The 24136-nt window shown below is 41.8% G+C and overlaps 1 protein-coding gene across 1 annotated transcript in view; it reads left to right on the forward strand.

The window, feature by feature from the left end:
- The first annotated feature begins 535 nt into the window (after window positions 1–535).
- COLGALT2 (collagen beta(1-O)galactosyltransferase 2) overlaps window positions 536–24136 on the forward strand; it is a 47071-nt gene continuing 23470 nt past the window's right edge. The window contains exons 1-5 of the mRNA XM_008701223.2: window positions 536–636; window positions 3090–3207; window positions 5245–5379; window positions 9330–9534; window positions 14981–15100. Of these exons, the coding sequence (XP_008699445.2) occupies window positions 623–636; window positions 3090–3207; window positions 5245–5379; window positions 9330–9534; window positions 14981–15100 (592 nt within the window). The 5' untranslated portion in view covers window positions 536–622. The remainder of the gene's footprint in view (window positions 637–3089; window positions 3208–5244; window positions 5380–9329; window positions 9535–14980; window positions 15101–24136) is intronic.

Below are 24136 nucleotides of genomic sequence, written 5' to 3' on the forward strand. Positions count from 1 at the left end.
CAAAATAGGTGAAGATAACTTAGATTTTTTAGTTTTATATTGGAAACTTGCTTTCCCCTGGAGTGTGTGTGATGACAGTACCACAGATGAGCAGTCTTGTTGTGATCCGAAAACAAACTTGAAAAGAAAATGTAATTGAATTATTGCTTAAATTGATACTTGTCAGAGAAGTTAAAAGGCAGAGTTTACATGTGGATAACTAAAAATTAAGCCAAATAGGAAAATTTCCAACAGGATTAGCTAACTTACTCTGGTTTAATTCATTTTCTGCTGATACAGTTTTAGCACAACCACATATGCTGAGCCCTGAGTTTTAAGGATCTAGTGACACAAAAATGATTTTAAGCCGTATCTCTCAATTCAGGAATCTGTTGTCTAGTTTGGACCATGAGGGATGTCATTTTCATACATACATTTTTTCCCCTCGGAACTGGCCATTCTCCTTTCAATTAATCTGAGGTCTTTGGGATTTCCCCCTCTTTCTTTGGAAGACAGCTGAGCTATATTGTACTTTCTCTCACACAGGGCAGCCACTGACCACAATGTGGATAATACAACAGAAATACTCAGGGAGTGGTTGAAAAATGTACAGAGATTCTATCACTATGTGGAGTGGAGGCCTATGGATGAACCAGAGTGAGTAGCAAGACAACATTTTGTGAACTTTATTTATCCCACTTCACTTAACTACTTTTCCAGCCATTCAGGTGTCCGATCTTGGAGGCATATATGACTTCTTGGGTTATTTCTGTATCTAGGAAGTTACAAGGACCTGCCATTTCTTCCTTTGACAGCTCTTCATATTCTCCTGCAGCCACCAGCCAAGTTCAGGTACTCCTTAGTTCACAAATAAATTGCCACAGTATATATTTAAAAATACTGATATTATTTATTCATATTTTGAGTATAAGTCTTTTATATTTGGTGGATCATAGTGAAACATTTGTGTATTTTTTGTACATACTGTGCTCTTTTACTTATCATATTTTTATAATCATTCCATAGCAATTATTAAGGGGTTTCTTCATTATCTTTATGACTACATAGTATCCAGTATATGGATGTACCATAACGATAATGAGTAGTCAATCCCCTACTGATGGGCATTTAGGTTACTTCTTCTCCTAACCATAGCAATTCATTAGTTGTTTCCATCTTCAAGATCATCCTACATACCATACTGCCAAATCAACTTACCTAAAAGACTAATGACGTGGCTTAATTTCACTGTTAAAAGGACTCCAATGGCTCTCCAATACCCACAGAACAAAGTTCAAATACTTCAGACTTATACTTTTTAAAGATTCCATGAACTTAACACCAACAGCTACGCACCTATATGTCTTGCTTCTTCCCAAAAGAAAACTGCTTTGTCTAGAATGTTCCTTTTATTTTCAACCCCAAGCTGTTACCCATGCAGGTTTGTTCCCCAAGCGGGCCCTTTCTGACTTTGTAACCAGCTCTCATGCCAAACCCCACCTACTACAGAAAGCTGCCCCTAATATTCCAGCTACAAAGATCTACATTTCTCTCAGCACTTGTATTGCTTATTTACCTACATCATCCTTTTTGACACAGCAACACTTGTAACTAACTTTGTTAATTAACTATGTAATCTATGCATTTCTTCGAAGTGATTTTTGGGTTCTTTGGCAGAGGTTACAGTATACAAATACTTCATCGTTTCCCCCAGTGCTATGTTCTTGGCAGGCACTAAATTAATACTTGTTGGATGAACAAATGAGCAAATGACAACATGAATAAGTGTATTTAAAACGGACTGTTGTAAATGTTCCCAAGGCTACTGCAATTCTAGCTTAAGAAATTGTAGAAGTAGAATAAATTGAGTTGCCTGAATTTTTGCCCAGGATAAATCATTTGTTGAAAGCCAAATTTGTATAATAATAATAATAAATGCCATTCCAGAGTCTCTTTATATCGTCTCTTTATATATAATAGTTTTATTATATGTGTATGTACATATATATTTCAAATCCCAGCATATGCTCCATATATCAAGCAAAACTTAACAATGAAATCTGAACACTATAAAGGATTTTGAATGCTTTTCTGGAGTTTCTTATAATGGAATTTGGCCTAACTAGAACAGCCAAAAAGACTATGTACCTACCTTGCATCCTGGTATTTTCTCTGTGCCCAGATCTTGACTAAATATATTGCATGCAAAGGTCAGTGTGAGAAGTATTAGTGAAGGCATTTTGGGGGCAATATATTGAGGAAAACAAGACTCCACTGATTTTTACTGAAGCAATAATTGGAAAGACAGCTTAGAGAGCCCCTGTGCAGGACATAGTTTTATTAATCGTATTTATATAATTATGTTTTCATAATTATATAGGCATATATAGGTCCTACTAGTACAGCCAGAAGAACTTGAAATGATGGCTACTGGGACAGTATCAACACCCATACCAGTTGGAAGCTTTCAGAAGGGTTCTTGAGGGTATGCCAGTGTACTTGCTAACTGCCCTGGCTGTTTCGTAGACGTTAATAGAGATTCCAGTGACGTTACGCATCTGCTCCACGATCTCACTCTACTGGGATAGATCGGTGTGTTAGGCTCTGTGGAATCCTTTACTGATACTTGATCAAGTAAATTTAAACTTTGGCGTTTTTTTCTGGGAAACTCATATTTTTATGCTGTAAAATTTTTAAATTTATTTGATGGCAAAATATATTAATAAGTGCTTAGGAACATGAGTTTTGGGGGTATGCCTGGATTTAAATTCTGACTGTGTCCCTTATTAGCGTGTAGCATTAGGAAAATGACTTGACCACTCTGCGCCAATTTCCTCATCTGTGAAATGAAGAGAATGGTGGTACTAACCTTGTAAGGTTCTTCTTAGAAACCACTAAAATATTTCATATGTGTACAGTAAGCCACAAGTTACTTAATCTCTGCTTCCTTATCTGTAATATGAGGAAGATGATAACAATAGCAGTACCTACCCCCTAAGGTTGATGGAAGTTGAAATGAATTAGTGCATATAAACATTTAGGACAGACCCTGGAATATATAGGCATTCAATAATTTTAAGCTATTATTGTTATTATTATTATTATTTTAGATCTTACCCTGATGAAATTGGACCAAAGCATTGGCCAGGCTCCCGGTTTGCCCATGTGATGAAACTACGGCAGGCGGCCCTTCGAACTGCGAGGGAAAAATGGTCAGACTACATTCTGGTAAAAAAAGATGTTTGATTTCTTGACAGCTGTTATCTAGAATGTGTCCAAATCAATTGTCCAAAACTTAAGACTGTGGGAGCTATTAAAACAACCTTTTGTTTAAGAACCAACTCCCCTATCTTTTTTTTTAAGTATGCTCCACGCCCAGCATGGAACCCAACATGGGGCTTGAACTCACAACCCTAAGATCAAGACCTGTCAAGACCTGAGCCAAAACCAAGAGTCAGAGGCTTAGCTGACTGAGCCACTCAGGTGCACCCCGCCCCCTGCTTTCTAAAAAAGATTTATTAGGGAAGATTCTTAATAACTCTTTAGAAATTTTTTTCAGATGTAAGAAATTAATTATATAAAAAAAGATTCAAATTAACAGCTCCAAAACTCCATTCCCTTTTGTTCCTTGGTGACTTGGGGGAATGTCATCCCCCTTTTTTTAAGAGACAATGGAGTATTACTTACAGTAAGTAGCATTCCACCAGCATGCTTGTGGCAGTTCCCCTGACCCCTACTTCTCACAGGTGTTGTCATGGGCTCAGATGGATGCTCTGTGTACAGAGGTTTTGTGTCACAGCTGAGGAACCCAGAGCTCGGGGAACCCACTGCTTGTATAGTAAGCAGTAAGCAAACCTGCTCTTTCTCTGGGAAAATGTGTTACCTCATCTTTCAAGGTTACCAGCTTCACAAACAACCCTGAGAAATGGCCCAGTTAAAGGCACAGTCAGGGCCTTGCAGCCCTGGCAGGGAAATGACCTCTCTTGCTTGGCTTCTTGGTTGCTCCTAAGTTATGTTGGGTTCTCATGGAGAATTTCTCTCTATGGAGAGGTTCCATCACTTTTCGTAAAACTTTGGTAGTGGCCCAGAAAAATGCTGGACTTAATGATTAGGAACCAGTGTTATCTTCTGTCCTTGTCCTCTAGGAACCTAACTTAATTGGAAAGGAGGACAGCTTCCTAGGCAGCAAGTTGCTACAGTCCTCATTTTCCTTTCTGACAGGGGCTTTTTTCTTCACAAGTTTATGGGAATCGAGTTCCTCATCTGTAGCCCCCAAAATCCATTTAATTTTTTTGGTGAGCATTTTCCACTACAGTACTAGAAATAACACCAATAAAGCAAAGACAATATGGTTTCATTAGACTTGTCACTGTCTGCTCTCCATCACTAAACTCTGATTCCTAAAAGGAATACTTTTGACCTATGTCCATCCCCAGCCCATAACCACAACAAAAATCAGCCCAATAATTTATCACACGTGCCATAATTTCATGTATGTTTTCAAGTTGATGATATTTAACATCATAAAGCTGTTTAAATGTCATTGAAACATACAAATGCTGAGTCTCACATTTTTGGGTGAACAGATTGACTATCCTAAGAATGAAAGCTTCTGGTTATTTGTGTATGCGTGGTAAAATATAAGTAACATAAAACCTATCATTTTAATTTTTTTAAGTATACAGTTCCGTGAGATTATTTATTTTATATAAGAGAATCTATTGTTAAACTATCCCTATGTATGAATCAGTGTTAACATGGACTTCTGCTAAGAGAGAGAAAAGCTTCCTGAGTTGATATAATGCGCATTCAACAAAAATTCTACTTGTAACATTAAAATGGCATGAATGGATCTGTTTTGGGCCATTTTGGCATTACTATGGACAACCTAAATAAGTCTGTTCATTTGTACTTAGGCTGGGCCCTCAATGAGTGTTTTTGTATGAATCTTTAAGAGCTCTTGGGAGCTGTTAGTGGTTAATAACCACTAACCAAGGTGTGGGTTGGGTGCTGGTTGAGTGTGTACCCGGTATGGTAACATCAATTTATTGCCTGGTGCCTTACGCAGAGCTAGACATGTGAGTCTAATGTATTTTGCCCGAATGAACGCCATCCATCTTCAACAAGTTTCAGTAAGGAGAACATAAAGAACTGGTTCCATGTCTCATGAGCAAGTTTCTGTGATCTTTCAGAAGTGCTGGGTTAGTCTTGAACCCAATACTGAAAAGTACTTTTTCACCTGATATTATCCTTTTCTTTTCCTAGTTCATAGATGTTGACAACTTCCTGACTAATCCACAGACCCTCAATCTAATGATTGCAGAAAACAAAACCATTGTGGCACCCATGCTGGAGTCTCGGGGCCTGTACTCTAATTTCTGGTGCGGAATCACACCTCAGGCAAGTCTTCTGGCTGATGGATTAAGGCAGTGGGTTCTAATAAGGCACCCATATGTCCACCATGGCCGCATTCATCTTTTTCCTCACTTCCTCCCTTGAAACGTGCGTGTCATGGTAGTAGAGGAGTAACCATGTTCAGGAAAGGAGGGAAATCCATATCCAATGCATAATCCAGTGAGCTCTTTTGTATTAATGAATGATGAAGAAAATATTCTAATGAGCTTAGCCTTGGAAGCTTTAACTTAACCAATAAAGCTTACTGATATTTGTACTTTTGCCCTCTCAGATTCTGAGATTTAAAAAAAAAAATAGTACTTTTTGGTATTAAAACATTAGAACACTATAGAAAAATTTGGCACTGGAAAAAAGTAAAAAAAATTATGTGACTCCCCACCATGCTGACATCATGGATAACAGCGTGTTGCTAATAACTATATCATCAAGTGGCTATAATGCAAATTACTTACCCTTTCTCTTAGTTTGAAATTATTCAAGTTGTTTGCAACTTTGAACTATTATAATGACCATGATGATTAATGTACATTTTTCTGTATTTAATATTATGTCCTTAGGATAGCTTCTTAGAAGTAGAATTCCTGAGTTGAAGAGTATAAATATTTTGATGACCTTTGATATATGTTGCCAAATTTATTTCCAAAGACACCTAATAATCAGAGCTGCTATGGTAGCTGGTTTTTACAAAATTCAAGAGAAAAACAAAATTTTAAATTTCCATCATCTCTTTTTTCCTTTGTAAAATCTTCAAAGTCGAGAACTCTGTTACAATGAATGCTTCTGGTGCTTGTATTTTTAATTCTCTAGTTAATAAATTAGATACATTAAAGAGAGAAACCAGTCAATGTAGTATATATCAATACGGAATAAGGCTGAGCTAAAGGAGGAAAAATTGTTAAATGTGTTCGCATGCTCAAAGGGATAAATTTTGAGTTCCTCTTTTATATTTGGTTTGGTTTTGGATGCAGGAGTCCAGTGGCGTGCTGATAAATGTTTAATAACTGGCTCTCTGTGGGGGAAACGCCCTGATAAGGTACTCCCACCATGTAAACAACTTCAATGTTGTCGAAGTGAGGGAAAGGTAAATAATTGCAGTGTAGCCACTTGGTGATATAATGGCAAAAAATATGCAAAGCTACCATCTGTGGTATTTCAGAATGGTGGGAATTAACATGATTTCTTAAAAACAGATTTTAAGCTACCAAAATGTCAACTGGCTTGCAACATTTCTGAAAATTTAACTAACAGCAGGGCTAGCACACTGCTGGATGAGCCATTCCTCTTTGGTTACAATTATTTCCTGCAGTTCCCAGAGATCTTGAATGCATGTTATCCACATCTCTTTTAAGGAGACATTAAGTTCATATTTATAAAAGACATTGAGTTCCTTCGGGAGAGAACATTTTATAAAGTTCATTTAAATTCATGCACTCTCAGTTAATAATCCACGGTGTTTCCCATGGTGGAATCACTCGAGGGCCGTTTTTAATGAGTTACGTGTTGACACCAGGAAAACGGGTGGATTACCATAGTAACTACAGCCTCTAGGTTTTTATTATCTCCTTATTTGCTTTAATCATTAAAAGCAAACAGGAGAAATGTGCTCACTTATTTTGCACAGTAAAATAGAGAGCAACTTAGGGGCAATTCTAATTTTTTCTATCTTTTTTTTTTTTTTTTTGGCTTTCTACCATCCTAAGTCAGGCTTCTGCTAGGGTAGGACCAGAAACAGCCAATGACTTCATTAGCTAAAGGCAGGCCCTGGTTTCCAGAGCCTTTAAACACATCCAAAATAGAATGACCCTGGTGTTGTCTGGCCAAGAACAGGAATGATTTATTACCAACAACATTCATTTTTTGTCAAAAAAGACACATCATCACCTACACCTGTCTTCAGGAGGCATATTCATTCTCTCTCTCTCTCTCTCATTTTCTCTGCTTCTTTCTGCTCACCCTCAGGATATTCAATGATTCATCGTCCTGAGTTTTCCAAACTTCTCATTCTGAACATATTGTTCCTAAGTAGTCTAGAACTTTGTATTTGACATGCGTTCTCAGGCAGTCCTTCAAAGAACCAGTGTGTCCTTTATCCCTTGGAAGGATGCTCATAAATTGAAGGATGTTCAGCAATCCTTAAGTTAAAGGCTAGTAGAACATTGTAGCAATAATACTACTTCATATAATGAATTACAGTTGTCAACATATCTTCAGAGACCTTATCACAGGTGAACCATTCTACAACCCTGTGAGATAGACCAATCAGCTGTTATCCCATTTTTCAGGAGAAGAAAGTCAGCTCAAAGAGGTTAAGCATGGGCTGAGATCAAATAGTTAAAGGAAGGTTACGAGGACTCTACCCCTCACATCTTTTAAGTTGTTAATTTGTGATCCTTCTACGTTATTATGTGGTCGGTGTTAGGGGGGGCTCAGCTAGAATACCTACCTAGACCCTGAAGGAAATGTCAGAGGGATAGAAGAGGCTCCAGTGCCTAATGCGGGGGTACTAACATCACAACAGAAAATGTGACCATAAAACAAGGCGACTGATCGATGAGCATGCGACAAGTTCTCTGTCCACGGAGTATCGTGCCCTTCAGGGCGCTGGCTCACACTCATTCCATGAGCCTGCTGTCGCCTAGAACATTTTTGGAAATGCCTTTCAAAGCTTCCACATACATTTAACATCTTCATACATACATCGTGCATCTTCATCTTTTCTGGAACAGAGCTGAGCTTTGGCAATAGTCAAGTTATAACTGGTGCCGCTGGAGTGTCGGCTCCCGTGGACGCCGTGCTTCGTGAGGGCTGAGACCGGGGAGGCCTACTTACTGCTCAGTCTCCAGCATCTAAACACTGCCTGGCACATGGCAAGTCCTCAGTAGATGGTTTCTGAATGAGCGGTTAAGTTTGGGGGGAAAACAAGCTGGGTTATTCCAAACCAGTGTGTTCAACACCACAGAGTAAGAAGGTTGGTTGTCCTATGTGCCCATCCAGAAAGAACTTTCAAAAGGAGACTCCCCAAAAGAGTGTGGAGCAGTGGCGGCTTCACCAGAATATTGAATAAGTAACTGCACTGAAGGACCGTGTTTGTATGTTTAAGCACTGCACATTTCATGAAAAATCTTAGCCACCTAAAGTAGTAATTTTAATCTTAGCCAATATATTTTTTAAATATTTTATTTATTTATTTGACAGAGAGAGAGAGACACAGCCAGCAAGAGAGGGAACACAAGCAGGGGGAGTGGGAGAGGAAGAAGCAGGCTGCCAGTGGGGCAGGGAGCCCGATGTGGGCCTCGATCCCAGCACCCTGGGATCACGCCCTGGGCCGAAGGCAGATGCTTAATAACTGAGCCAGCCAGGTGCTCCTTAGCCAATATTTTTTGATGCTTTCTTGGTGCTAGTCCCTATTCTAAGCATTTTTCAGATTTTACCTTGCCTAATTTTTACAGGCAACCCCGTGGAGTAGACCATGCCATCAATCTTGGTTTACAGATGGGAGAATAGGCACAGCAAAGTTGAGTCACCTGACTGGTACCTCCAGACAATAAGTTGCTGAGATAGAATTTGAACTTGGGCAGCCAGACACCAAAAGCTGTGCTTTTACCTGCTCTGCTCCACTACCTCTTAGTACTTAGACTTCACATTCAATCATACGTCAACATAAAATATACTTTTATGAGATCATTAAATCCAGAGATAGGCTGAAACCAAAATTATTTCTGATAACAAGACCCTTTAAGTATGATTTTCTATGCAAATAACATTTCTTGAGCTCTATTGGAAATGTTCAGGCCCAGATAAGAAAAGTGGAAGTGACTTTGCTTGGGGACTTCTGCTTAACTGGTGGTGGCTTGGACGGAAGCAGCCTAGCGGAAGACTGGGAAAGATGAAGGCCTCAGATCAGAGAACAAAGCCCACCTATTTCTTTTTTCCAGGGCTTCTATAAACGCACCCCAGACTACCTTCAGATCAGAGAATGGAAGAGGTTGGGCTGCTTTCCCGTCCCTATGGTTCACTCCACATTCCTAATTGACCTCAGGAAGGAAGCCTCCGACAAGCTGATGTTCTATCCCCCGCACCAGGACTATACCTGGACCTTTGATGACATCATCGTCTTTGCCTTCTCCAGCAGGCAAGCAGGTACCGATTGTGTTCAGTTGTGCTGTCACCATGGAAACACTGCAACTAACCAGCTCCTGTGTTTTGTACATCTTTGTATAAAATAGTCCTATATAAACCTTTTCTTTCAGGTAGTATTAAAGAGAATTGTTTGCAATTCAGGACCCTCTGTTGCTGTCCCTGTGAGCACCAGTGACCAAGAAACCAAGGCCGGCCCTTCCTCAGAAATCCTCTCTCTCTCTCTCTCTTTTTTTTTTTTTTTTTTTGCGTGCTGGGGACGCAGTGCCGGCGGGGCAGCCGTGAGCGGGTGGTTGATTCTCTGTGGTGCTGCTGCATCGTTTTGTTCACTATAGGAATTTTTTATTAATTAGAAAACTGACAGAAGCTCAAGACAACACTGGCAAAGACCGCAGACTTTAAAAATAGAAGTTTATTGTTTTTTTAAAAGTCTGAGCTGACGGAGTGGCTCTGTTCCCCAAAGTTTTCAGAGCCCCCGGCTCCTTCTCCATTGCTTCTCCATCCTCCATGAGTATCGTCCCTAACTGGATGGCCCAAGATATCTCATCGGTATGGATGCATTCTAGCCATTGAGTAAAAGCTGGAGAGGGAAGGGCACTCCTTCATTTATGGAGTTGAACATGTCACTTCATGCATATCCCCTTAGCCAGAACTTAGTCACAGGTCAGCACGTAGCTGGAAGCAGGGCCCAGAATGTGCTCTTTATTCTATGCAGTCTAGAGCCCCAGTTCTCTTACTCTAAGGGAGGAGGGGACAGATCTATGGAGGGGACCAGCAGTCTCTGCCACAGTCCCCATGGAAGGAAAGGCAGAGCCAGAGTCTTTTAAGAACCACTGGGAAGCAATTCCGGTGGGGCCCGTAGGCTTTTTGAGGAAGGCAAGTCAGTAGGAGGGTAAGTGATTTCTCTTGTGTCACCCTGCATGTGCTGTCAGGGAGGCTTTCATTCATGACGGCAACTCAGCAGGAAGGTACATGACATTCCTAAAGCAAAGCTGTATTCTCAAGATCATTCACCTTCCTGAGAGAAGTCCCATTACCCACGAGCCAGAAACGTGCCACTTCACCACTAGCAAAAGTGAGCTCAGACACCAGGCAGATGGTGAATAAACTGCTGTCATCATATACATTAGGGGGGATGCGATCAGGACCCTAGGCAACTGAGGCAGGTTGCTGGCAGGTGAGAATATTGATACAAACTCAAGCTACAGCTCACACATAAGGCCATCTTTAAAGCCATTGGTGTCCCACTCATCAGTTGTAGACTTGGTAGGAATGAGAATTTTGGTGGAAATGTGGAAGGCTGATTATTTTCCCTTGGCTGCTAGAGCCATTTAGCTGGGTGTAGGCATTCTTGAGCCCTGTGTCAAGGCAACAGCAGGGTTCATATCCTCATCTGGACTGGGAGTTTCCATGAAGGTTCTTGGGTCGATGTTAATGGAAACTGCCTCTTTTAACTTGGTCTGTGATTTGCTCTGACTTCTGCAGGATGGGAAGCAGACTCGGGACCTTCTCATTCCTTTGGATTGTGCCAGTCCCTTTGCTTCCAAGCTTGTAGTGAGGAAGTTCCAAGAAAGTGAACTATTCACAATTACAATAATGGCCCTTGTCTAACAGAGTCCTCTTTGATAGTGCATAAGGTATTATTGTGACCCATGCACTCAATTATTAGGATGTATTTTTTAAACCAAGAACTGGATTTGGGGCTGGAAGAGTGACACAGGCTGGATAGGAATTTTTCAGCTCTGTCCTTTGCTTGGCCTGTTCACTCAGACTTTATTTGTTATGGGTCAGACTCCCATAGGCTTTCCCAGGACATTGAAAACAGGTGGAGAGGCCCAAAGCTATTTGGTGATTCAACTGGGGAGACAAGAGGTAGAAAAGAAAGGAGAGGGAATCAATACTCTAGGCCTTGCCTTCATGCCTGGCATCGTGTCAGGCTCTGTGTTACTTGGGGAGATAAGGTCTTTACACGTGGAAACATGAGTAGTAGTTGTGAAGCAGGGAGAGCTGAGGGTCACACCAGTGGTATAAACCATGAACACATCAGGGGTCAAGCAGGAAAGAATCACTGTCATTTGGGGGAAATGAAAAAGCTTTCCTGACAGTCCTGTGGCTCCAAGGTGGAACTTGAACTTCTTTTGAAGTATTTCCAGGAGAGACAAGAATGAGCCTGGGAGTCTCATGTGGCCCACAGAAGCTTTGCCTTTCGAAGATTCAAAGCAAAACACTTTCCTTCTCCCTTGCAAGAGTCTTAATGAAAGATGATTTCTGTTCTCTTGTTCTCAGTCTGAGAAGCTCCTTAGCTGTGTTTCACCCATGAAAGCATCATTTGTTAAATGTCCAAAAGGCAATAAAGAGTCTGCACATACCCAGCGGGACCGTCTAACTGCAGACCTTGATCCTTAACCTTTCACCTCTGACTCCAGTCATTGCCACATGTGGCGTGATGAGTGAGTGGGGCAATCCAAGTGTGCTGGTGTGCTGGGGTGTGGCTGCTGATCTAGCTCCAGAGGAGAGCACAGGGTCATAGATGAGTCTCTGTGGCTATAATGAAGCCAAGGTCAGGAGTTCACGTCCCATTGTGGCCAGGGATGTGGGCTTTGTATCATGGCCACAGGAGCCATCTCTGGCGCCGGCCAGTCATCTTCCGAATGCCTGCTGTTGAGTCAAAAATGGCAAGAGCTGTGGTGATGGGAAGGCAGATCTGCCTCCTGAATGGCACTGGTGGCAACCAAAGTGCCTCCCGTGTGCGAGAACAACTCATTATTACTGGTTCTGAGACTTGGCTTCAGAACCCTGGGCAGATAGAAAGATACTTGGCTTTGGATCTTTAGGGACAAAGTTTTCATGCTAATGACTTAATGTGTGACCTTGGACAAATCATATCTGATTTGTCATCACCTTTCGTCATCACCAAGGTTAAAAATAAGCATATCAATTTGCCATGTTAAGGTATTATGTGAGTACAAGAAAGCATCTGATATTTTCACAAGTACAGAGCTTCAAGGTTTAGTTCTATTTACCATTCTTTTCCAAAGGGAAAAAAATTGTTTTCTCCAGAAGTAGCTTTCACTGAGAGTACCAGATTCCTTTATAGACTTTAATTATCAACACATGTCCTTTTAAAATTTTTATGTTTCTATCAAATTATCCATGTAAGTAGTTGAAGGAGTTCAAAGAGTCCTCAAGATTTACCATAAAATTAGAAGTCCCCTACACATCACCCCCCCGTACCATCATTCCCCTCTTCTAGAAGACAGACACTTTTAACTCTGATGGTAGACGTATAATATTATATCTGTCTTTCTAAATAATATGCTCGTGTTGCTACTTCTTGATTCTCCGGTTTTGCTTGAGGCATTATCTACTGACGGATCACTACAGAAGATGAGGAGTTAGCCCTCTCTCCTCCCTGTGCTCCCTCAGTGCAAACACGTTCTTCCCAACACCCTGCCCTCTCGGCAGAATTACATGGTGATTTAAGATAGATCATGGCCAATGTTTTTGTTGTTAGAGTTATGTGACGAGCACTGAGCGTTATAAGCAACTAATGAATCATTGAACACTACATCAAAAACTAATGATGTACTATGTGTTGGCCAATTGAATTTAAATTTAAAAATTTTTAAAAATTAAAAAAGAAAAAAATAATAGAGTTGTGCAAACCTAATTCCAAGCTGAGCCACTTATAGACTATGGTTAGTTTGCCTTCCATAATTAACTTAAAAATTGACTTTTTTTTTTGCTTAGTTTTATCATTCCCAATACAATCGAAAACTAAGCCCTAATTGTCTAAAACCTCTCTTAGAATGGTCTGATTTTTCAGATGTTCTTTTTGCACGTTTGTGAAGATGTCTCTCCTGGAGACTTCTGATGCACTCGCATCTGAGTGGGGCCACACCTATCAACCCCAACCCGGGAGGCGTTCCCATCCCTCCCACGTGGATGTCTCTGTCAGTCATGTCTCAGGTCTTCCTTGTTTTCCATGATCTGCCCCCTCCTCTTTTTCTTCCCTTTACTTGTCCCCTTCTCTTTCTCCCGCATGATCCAGTCACTTTTTGAGAAAGCGTGATGGTCAGTAAATACTTACGACCTTGCCTGTGTGAAAATGCCTTTCTTGTCCCTCCACATTTGATGGACAGCTTGGCTAGGTCTCATCTCCCCTTTTTACTGAAGCTTTGGGAAGGTGAATGGTAAAATGATTTACCTAATTAAGATCGAGAGGTCACCGAAGCATGAAATCACTTTCCTTCCATTTCCTCATCTCATCATGACTTTGCAAGAGGCTACGTTTGGCTCGCAGCTCCTCAGAAGCATTCATGTGGGCAAACAGAGTTAGTGAGTTCACTTGGTGAAGCAAGAGAAGTGACAGCATGTGCTGGACAAGCCCTGATTTGAGCCAGATTCAGTAAAGGGGAGGATAAAGGCCCTTTTCTTTCCCCCGTTCTTCTCTGTTAATGCCCTGGGACAGCTTCACCTGATTTGGCAGGTGATCGAGCTGACTGGAGGAAATGTCATCTGCACAACACAGAGAAGTCACTATGCAGGTAATTCTGTCTCTGGAAAGCGTAGATGACTACAGCAATTAACTGATCAGAAGCTTGGACCCATGACCAGAGTTTGGCAGACTCATCCTTTGAACTAAGCAGACTTTTCATTAGGCAGAACTGCCAATTGTTGGATCTCTGTGAGACCGTCTTGATTCCTATACTGCTAGCTGTCTGGTTAAACAGAGATGCTGTACAACTCTTGGAATTAGCCATGTGGGGCCTGGAAACCCAGTGCTGAATACAAGGGGGCTGGGGCATTTTTCTGATATCGTCACACTGAAGGTTCTTACCAGGACTTTCGTCCTTTTATGAATCTGTTATACAAGTTTCACGTCTGTTGGTTGACTCCCACTGCACGCCTGCTAAGAGAAGAAATAAAACCATGGAAGGCCATGGAGACTTCTAAATTTCCTTTGTTTTTTGTTCTCCGTATGCCTAGATTTAGCTTTAATAATCTGTCAGCCTCGCAGGATTTTCCTGTTTGCTTTCATATCAAATGTGGATTTTATTCCTCATTTTCTTGTTATTTCCTGTAGGCGGATTACAGTGTTCCATTCTGTTCTCTGGAATGGGAATTCCTTGCCTCCTTTTGATCCCTTCATGCCTGTAGTGCTTCATTTCAGACCACGAGTATGCTTTTTCTTCGGAGAGAAAAAAATCAATTTCCTCTGAGCTGAAGAATGGCCCACGGTTTTTATTAGTCCCCAATGCTGTGTTAAATTTTCTTAATAAAGAGCATTTTTGAGGTCTACAGACAGTGTCTGAAACAACTACTGTTTGGTTTCCGAGCCCAGCTCAGCTTCAGCCACAGTCCAAGCTTGCCCCCCCTTCTTTGTCTCTAGGGAGCTAAGAACGGTGTTTTCTGATTGGTTGCTTTTGTTGGTCTCTTGGGTCCTCAGGCATCCAGATGTACCTCTGCAACCGAGAGCATTATGGCTACCTGCCCATCCCCCTGAAGCCCCAGCAGACCCTGCAGGAGGAAATCGAGAACCTCGTCCACGTGCAGATAGAAGCGATGAGTGAGTGACCCCGGAGCCTGGGGGACGGCTCATGTTCCCTTGCCACCGTGGCCGTACCAGCCACTCTTCCCCTCTCCCAGGACTGAGATCTCACAGCCATCAGTCTGCCTTGGCTGAAACATTCATTCATTCTTGAACTTCTCCTATACGACATACGAATATGACAATGTCTGCCCTTTGGGAGCTTCCGAGCCAGGTGGCGAGCTGGGTACACAGTAAATACATCTCACACAAGGTCATGAGGGTTCGAATGGCGTTTTGGGGTGTGGACTTAAACTCTAAACTTTTACTGCTTTCTAATTATGTGACTTTGGAAAAGCGATCTAACCTCCTTAGTTGTGAAGTGGAGATAAAAACTTAGGGCTTGGGGGCAAATTCTCTGTGATATATATAAAAAGTCCAATAACAATAATTATGACTTCAATAATAGCTTATCATGTAATACATACTGGGCTGAGCATTTTTTGGTCCATAGACTCATTAATCCTTACAACAATCAATGAAAGGGTTTTTATTATCCCCATATCACGGATGAAGAAGTGGAGGTAGAGAGAGTGTCAGCCACTTGCCCTAGATCATTTTACTAAACAAATGACAGATTGGGACTTGAATCAATGCTGCAATGTACAAAGGTCATGCCCTTAAACACTGCATCATTATTGCCTCTGGGTCTAGCATGATGTCAGAATCAGTAAATTCTCAATAATCAGTTGCTGTACTAATTATGATGGATAATGTGCACTGGTGGCTCAAGGAGAAGGTAATGGATAAGCTCTGCCTAGGGGAGGATGCTGGAAACGGCTTCCCAGAGGACGGAATATTTGTGCTTCATTTTCACGCAGCATCTGAGAAATTCTGTTGTTCATCACGGGAGTGAAGGATGGGAGGGGGCAGTGGAGATAGCTGGGGAGGCAGAGCAGAAAGTGAGGCTGGAAAGTGGGCAGGAGTCCAGCCAGAAGGACCTCTAATGCATAAGAAGGTGTTTGGACTTTTCCTGAAAGGAGGGGAACTCTTGAAGAGATTTTTTAGCAGAGAAAGGTCTGACTGAAATCTGGATTTAGAAAGGTCTCTCTCGAGGTAACAGAAATATGACTGGAGTAGGGCGGGGCAGGGGATGGCTGGTCTCAGGCCTGAGGTGAAGAGACCATTTTGGACATTACATGGTAAACTAGGCACAAGACAGTGAGGATCCAAGCTCGGGCAGGACCAGGGGGAGTGGGGAGGAAGGAAGAGATTCAGAGAACCTCGTGACCTTGGCTTGAAGGGACTCAGCCAAGAGTCTGTGGCTGAGCAAAAGGGAAGCAGAGAAAAACTTCTAAGTTCTGATTTGAGTGCTTTGGGATCACTGTCCGAGTTTTAAATGGTAGAGAGCACACAGAATAAAGGAGACATTTGCAAAGAAAAATCATGAGTTCATTTTTAGACCCATCGAGTTTCCCGTGAATATCTATTTCCTGCTCCTCACCTTCAGACAGTAAATGCCTTGTTCATCGTATTTGTCTCAAGGTGTAGTCCTTTTCCTGTCACCTAGTAGGCACCCAGTAAATATGTGTTGAATAATTGAATGAATAAATGAATACATGGGTTTAGGTTGAAATGTCCAGTGAGTAGATGGAGAGATGGATCTATGAAGCCTAAAGACGTTGAGTTGAGATTCATGAACAAGATAACGGGACATCACAGAATTTCAATAAAACAATGTGAGATGTGGAAGGAAGTTCAAGTAAGATAAAGACTGAGAAGTCCAGTGGATTTTGTCAGCTAATGCCCATAACAAGAACGGTTTCAAAAAGGCTAACTCAGAATTCAAAGTGTTTGAGAAGTAACTAAGAAGGAAGGAAATAGAGAAAAAGCAGAGATTTTTTTTTTTTAAGAAATATGGTTGGGACCCAAAAGTAAGAAAGACAATACTAATTTAATAAAAGATTCATCAGGAAACTCCTTTTAAATAGCAGGCTCTCCTATTGTATTTACATAAGCTTCTATTTGCAAAATATCAGTCAGCTCAGTAGACCAGGAGCACATCAGTGGTGCTGAGCAAAGTACGTCCACAGACTACACTTGGAATGAGGAGAGGAACACTCCTACCATCACAGCCTTTGTGTGCTGATGTGCATGGTACTTTGTAAGCCATCCAGTCTTGCCTCATCTCAGTGTCCCTGGGTTTGAAGAAAGCAACAAGAGACACTATTGCTCTCTAAGTGTATAGAGAATAATAGGGATAATGAACTAAAAACATCCAGCCTTCATAGAGGGAATGAGAATTGAATAGGGAGCTGGTTCATTGTGACAGGATTTCTTGAACCAGCCCTTAGGAATTTCTTTTGTGAATTTCTTTAAGACATACTGCTTCTGCCTATTGTCTATGTTCTAGACGAGGGCAGTATCTTACTGCCTTTTATCCCGAGCACCTAGCACAGTGCATGATATATGATCGCTACCAAACAAACAGGTGCTGACTCTATGACCAAACAAGTGAAAGAACGAATAAGGGAATGCATGAAAACTGTATTGCAGAGAGCACTGAACCCAAATCCAGAATAATGAATTTCAACCCAAGCTCTGTCACTTAGGAATGGAGAATTCACCTCTCGGAGCTTTAGTTCCTTTATCTGTGGAGTGAGGATAATAGCACTTACTTTGCAGGGGTGGGAGAGGCAGACAAAATAATGGACATCAACTCCATAAAATAGTGAAGTGTTGCCGTTATTAGGGCTCAGTTTGACCCTTGGTAATGTGCGTCCTCTTATCACCACTATTTCGTGGCCATCAGACTTGACTCCAAGTAGATGTCGGCTCAGAGAGGGCCAGTGAGAGCCTTGTCTTCTTTTGTTTTCCCCATTGAACTGAGAGCACAGAAGCTTCCCTGTATGTAGAAGCACACACATTGTCAATAAAGTTTTCAATTATTATTAATTACAAACATGCACAATACCATGCTACGTAAGTGGAAGTCACCTGAAAAGAACCTATAATTTATAGCCATCATTACTGATCTCCCAATGCACACCAACGCTAGTGTTAGGCACTTTATATATGGCATTTTATTTGTTTCTTATATTTACCTTCTTTAGTTATAATTTTGTTAAAATTTCAGATTCCGAATTTTAAAAAGTAGAACATAATTGGAGCAAGAAAAATAATTAGAAAAATAAACCTTTGAAGGTAATAATGCAGAAATATCAACTGGAAGCCACTGTAGGATTAAAAAAAAGGATTAATGGTGAAATCATATCTGTCAAGTGCCCTCAGGAAAGATGAGCCAGATGTTAAAAGCATTTTGCACAGCATCTGGAACCCAACGGGCAGTAAAGAAATGGCTGCTAATAGACTACACCAACTGAAGCATTAGAACAAGGATTCTATTTATGTACAAACGTTGAATGCCTTCCTACAATCTATGAGTCACTCTATGAAGGTACTGGGGATTCAAAACATTTTACAACCAAGTCAGTTTTGGGTGTATGTATTTAACTGGAGACACAGGAAAAACATCCCAATGGTGCAGTATAGTGCTTTCTAAGAAGAGCATATATAAGAGCAGTTGGGATTTGGAATAGGGAGAAATTCAAGTCCTGGTGGTTCTCAAGCTGGGCTTTGCTAGAAGTGTGCAGTTTAAATAGAAGGAGTGATACAGTGAGGGCACAATAGGCAAAGGAAATAGACCAAGCAAAGATATCATCCAAAAAGCATTCTCACCCTGGAAGAGAGTTGGCTTTGAAAAGTAGAAGTAAATAAAAATTGGGGGTTGGGGTGGCTTGATTGTTGTGGCCCTGGAATCGCACAGGTAAGACAGAATGCCCATCCTGAAAACAGTAAGGAGGCAAGGAAGATTTTAGAAGAGAGAGTCAGGCTCTGAGTACTGATTAAACACTTACTATATTCCATGGATTGTTCAAGATGCTGGAGATACAGCAGTGAGCAAAATCAGCAGAAGCTTCACCATCAGTGAATTTATATTCTAACAGAGAGAGATAGTATATCAAGGGAGCAGCCACAGGAATATTTGGGGGAAGAGTGTTCCCAGCAGGAAGAACTACAGAGGTGCCTGGGTGGGTCAGTCAGTTAAGTGTCTGACTCTTGATCTCAGCTCAGGTCTTGATCTCAGGCTTATGATTTCAAGCCCTGCACTGGGCTCCACATTGGGCATGGAGCCTACTTAAAACAAAACAAAACACAACAACAACAACAACAACAACAACAACAAAGTACAAAGGCTGTTGGGAGAGCTTGCGATGCTCCAAGAACAATAGGCCAGTGTGATCAGAGTACAGAGGAGTTGAGTAGAAGGAGATGAGGTCATAAAGGAAGAAGTGTCCAAATCATTCAAAGCCTTGTGGCCACAGTAAGGAATTCAGATTTTATTCTAAGAGTAATGGGATTCCATGTGGAGTGGGGCAGATGGAGTGGCATGATGTGATTCATGCATTTAGAAAGTTCACTCAGTCTGTGGTCCGGACGTTCGAGTATAGGAGAAGCAGTACCTCTCTCTTGGTGAGAGAAGATACAGTTGGGATGCAAGCGGTAGCAGGGAGGTGATGAGAAGCAGGTGGCTTTAGGATTTATTTTGTTGGTAGAGCCAACAGGACTTACAGAGACCTGGATGCAGCTAACAAAGGAAAGGAAGGAATCCAGATGACACCAGGATTTTGGCCTGGGATACCCTTTAATGAAATGTGAAAAGATTTGGGAAGGGAAGCTCTGGTCATGTAAGCTTACAATATTTTAAAAACATCTCAGCGAAGAAGTTAAGATATTTGGATATGAGTCTGGCGTTCAGGGACGAAACTCCAGCTGGAGACAGACATTTGAAAGTCATCAACATTAAAAGGACATTTGAAGCCATGGAACAGTATGAATTTGTTTAGTAAAAGATCATAGAAAGAGAAGAGGGAAGGGAACAGGACAGATCCCTAGGGGGGACAAACAGCCAAAAAGCTGGAAGGAAAAATTGCGAAGTGTCTCAGAAAGGAGCCAGATGTGGCTGAGAAGTCCAGTAAAATGAGGATAAGGAATTTAACATTGGTTCTGTCAAGATAAAGATCTGTGATGACCTTGATAAGAGCCACCATAGAGCAATGATGGGGACACAAGCCCACTGGAGTAGGCCAAAGGGAGGACAAGGAGGAGATGAGAAAGTGGAATCTTCTTGCGATGGGGATAGAGAAATAGGATGGTGGGTGAAAGGGCATGAGAGATCAAAGGAGAGGTTATTTTGTTTTGTGTTTTTTTTTTTTTTTCAAGACAGGGTTTCAGCATATTTATATACTAACAAGAAGGATCCAATATGTAAGGAGAACTGGATGATATAGAAGAGAAGAAGGCAGTTGTAAGGCTCAGGTCTGGAGAAAACAAGAGGCATTGTTTTCTAGGACAGAATTGGAGAAGTTGTCCGAGGTGGGAACAAACTCTAGCAGATGGGAAGGCAGAATGTGTAAGTACAGACACAGCTGGGTTTGTGGACTTGAGGTAGAAGGAAAAGCTAGGTCTACTTTGAAGATTTTCTTTATGAGTTATGTAGTCCATCAGCTGGAGAGAGATGCTGGAGGTGTCAGGAGAGAGGATGAGGCATAAACCAGACCGCCGGGAGAGTGGGAAGGTAAACTTACTATGGAAGTATGGTTGCATCATTTGGCAGTGTTGAGTGCCAGTGTGACATCTGTGGTTCTAATTTTGAAGTGATTCAGTCAACACAATTGTGTGAATTTCTCTTGCAGTATTCTTGGGGCTGAGTAAGTGGATAATCAAGTTTAAGCAGGATTGGGATTTTACCAAGCAAGATCAACGGAAGCAAATCAAGAGTCTTTACAAGGGGGAGGGGGCGCTGCCGGTTAGAGTGCTAGCCCAAGAAATCTAGGGTGGGTACTGACGGACATGAGGACATGAAAGACGTGATGGCAGCAGACATGGTAGTGGGTCACCGAAAGAATGGTTGTTGGTACAGGCCCCAGAAGCCCGGTTGTCGAATGGATCCCCGTGAAGATGAGCTCAAGTTTTAAGAACAATGGCAGGGACAGCGAGACGGTGAGCCGAAGGCTGTCATCGTCAGTGGCTGAGGGGGCACGACCAGGGCGCAGACGGTGCTAACATACACTGCAAAGAAGCTGGGGGTTTTGAGGGATGAAAGGGAAACCGTCTGGGAGACAAGACAAATCAGCTTCTACTCTGACAGGTGAAAGGGAAGCAGTGTCCTCCAAGGAAAGCCAAGTTTTAGTTAAAATAAAAAGGTGAAAAGACATTCAGAGAAAGTAAGGGACTAAAAATGTCAAAGAGTTGATGAGTTACAGACTAGAGTTTCAGAGAGCAGAGTGAGGACTCGGGTGGGGTGGGAGAAAGGGTGAAGTACCAGCGAAGGCTCACGGGAAGCACCGTGCCCATCACTCTACACGTATGTACTCACTTCGTATGTTAGGGGCCGTACAGAAAATTGGGGAATGAATGACAGGAGGCCAGATCTGGTAAAAGTGAAAGAAGTCAATGGGTTCTATGCGATATGAAGGGATAGTTCTTGCAAGTCAGAGCATGAGGTGATGGGAGATCTCAGGTGCCCGTTCTCAGTAACAACATTCTGGAGCCACAGAATGTCAGGTAAAGATTATTAAGATTATTGGACATGAAATCAGAAGGTCCAATAATCTTACCACTCACTCACTATTGGATCTTGACACCAATTACTCCCTATTTGACCCTGGGCAAGTCTACATCTGGGGGGTCTCAATTTCTTCATCTATAAAAACAACCAAAAGATACATGAAGATAAATGATGTCATGAATATGAAAGCACTTAACAAATTGCAAAGTGTTGAGTGTGACCGTTGTTGTCGAGAACAGCATTTCGCTTGAAGGAGAAGATTATTTTGACAATAGTCTGCATAATGAGTTAGAATGAGGCAAGACTAAGTGCACGAGAGTTTGAAAAATATTAAAACAGCCCAAGCATGGACGTGTCTGAGTGGCTCAGTCAGTTAAGCATCCGACTCTTGATTTTGGCTCAGGTCATGATCTCAGGGTCGTGAGACTGAGCCCAGCATTGGGCTCCCTGCTGAATGTAGAGCCTACTTAAGATTCTCTCTCCCTCTCCCTCTCCCTCTGCTCCTCCCCACCAGCTCATGCTCTCTCTATCTAAAATAAATTAATTAATTAAATTTTTTGAAAAACCAGCTCAATCATAGTGAGTGAGGATCTGAGCTATGGTGGTGGCTACAGCAATTGAGGAAGTTCAGGACAACTTTAGTATTATGATTAAATGATTATAATTTAGCTGGGATTTGGTACAAGCACAATCTCTCAAGTATTTTGGGGGACATAACTGGGCTGGTACATTGTATGCTGCTGGATGGTGTGTGCTCCAGTGTAGACTACAGAAAAAGCTCAAGTGATGGTCACCCAGGTGCAAAGACTTAGCTACCTGAGCTCCTGTGAATTCAGCTCAGTTGCCAAGGTCAACTTGATGCCAATGGCTACCAAGGACCAGCTTTGGGGGCAGGCTGAGTGGGGGTTAAGGGTTCAGGAGTCAGACTTAGGTTCAAGTACCAGCTCTATCAGCTCTGTGACCTTGGGCAAGTTGTTTAAGTCTTTGTTTCTTTATCTGTAAAAATAGGGACACTCATACTTATCCCATGGTATATGTTGTGAAAATTTAATAACCGTGATTATATATGTCAAAAGTGTAGCCCACAGTTCAGTGGACAATAAGGTCTCTATAATAGTAGCTGTGATTGATTATTATTCCTAGGTCATGAAACTATCCAGGAGCCAATGAAGCATATTGTCTCAAGTGGTGTGGCACAGTGAGGGACCATGTCAAGGGAGGGATTCAATGAGAGACTGATAAATTATGAATGATGGAGTCAGAAATGACCCCAAACCAAAGCTGGGATATACCTGACCTTCAACTCTGATGAAGCAAAGACACATCCCTTCTCCATGCACAGTAAATTTCTTAGGTCTAACTTGTATCATTCCGTCTTTCCCAGTGGCTTCGCTCTGTCTTCGGGAACAAAACCCAGACATATTTCTCATGTTTTTGCTCAATGGTGGCTTTCAGGAGCCAGCCACTTGTGGCTTGTGGGGGACACTTGTCCTGTGAGTGCACTGACTTCCCATGTTTGATGGAAGCAAAATGGCTAAAAGCAGTCTCTCTGGCTGAAATGTTAAAGCCACGTAGGCCATGTGATTGCCAAACAGAGACCAACAGCGTGAAAAGGGGAACTCAAAATATAACCCCCTCCCAACTCCAAGACCCAAGGAGGGAGAGCCAGACAGCTCCTCAAACAACATTAGGAACAAAAAGGAGTTTGTATGCTAAGTTTCTTTCTCTTAAAAGCCTAACTCTGTACATGGTGGCTCCTCCATCAATATTTGTTGATTTAAAAAAAAAAAATTAAGGAAGACTGGGGTAGAGCAGAAAGGAACAAAATATCCTGGGCTTCTAATGGAAACAGAAACACAGCACTATGTATTCACAGAAATGTGACCAAAGGGGTGTGACCAAAGGGGTCAGGCTAGAAGGAATGAGACCAGCTGTTCTGTTTGGGTTAGGAAACCTGTCTCACTACCTTCCAGAACTTCACATCATTCGATCATAAGTGAAACTGGATGTGATGATTTCTCTTTAATATACCAGGGAAGGGTAAGTTAAACAAATAATACTCTCTGGACAGTATCTCAGTCAGAAGGATAAAGAGGTTACGCTAGGATATCAAATAGTGACAAAATATCACTGGCTTCCTACAGCAATGGCATATTTCTTTCTTTCTTTCTTTTTTTTTTTTAAGATTTTATTTATTTATTTGACAGAGAGAGAGAGAGACAGCCAGCGAGAGAGGGAACACAAGCAGGGGGGTGGGAGAGGAAGAAGCAGGCTCACAGCGGAGGAGCCTGATGTGGGGCTCGATCGCATAACGCCAGGATTACGCCCTGAGCCGAAGGCAGACGCTTAACCGCTGTGCCACCCAGGCGCCCCAGCAATGGCATATTTCTTGCTATGCAAAGTCTGCAGTGGTCCTGGCGTCCCTCTGGGCAGCTGTTCTCCAG

This window comes from Ursus maritimus, unplaced genomic scaffold, assembly GCF_017311325.1.
Source record: "Ursus maritimus isolate PB19 unplaced genomic scaffold, ASM1731132v1 scaffold_2, whole genome shotgun sequence".
Taxonomy (NCBI): Eukaryota; Metazoa; Chordata; class Mammalia; order Carnivora; family Ursidae; genus Ursus; species Ursus maritimus.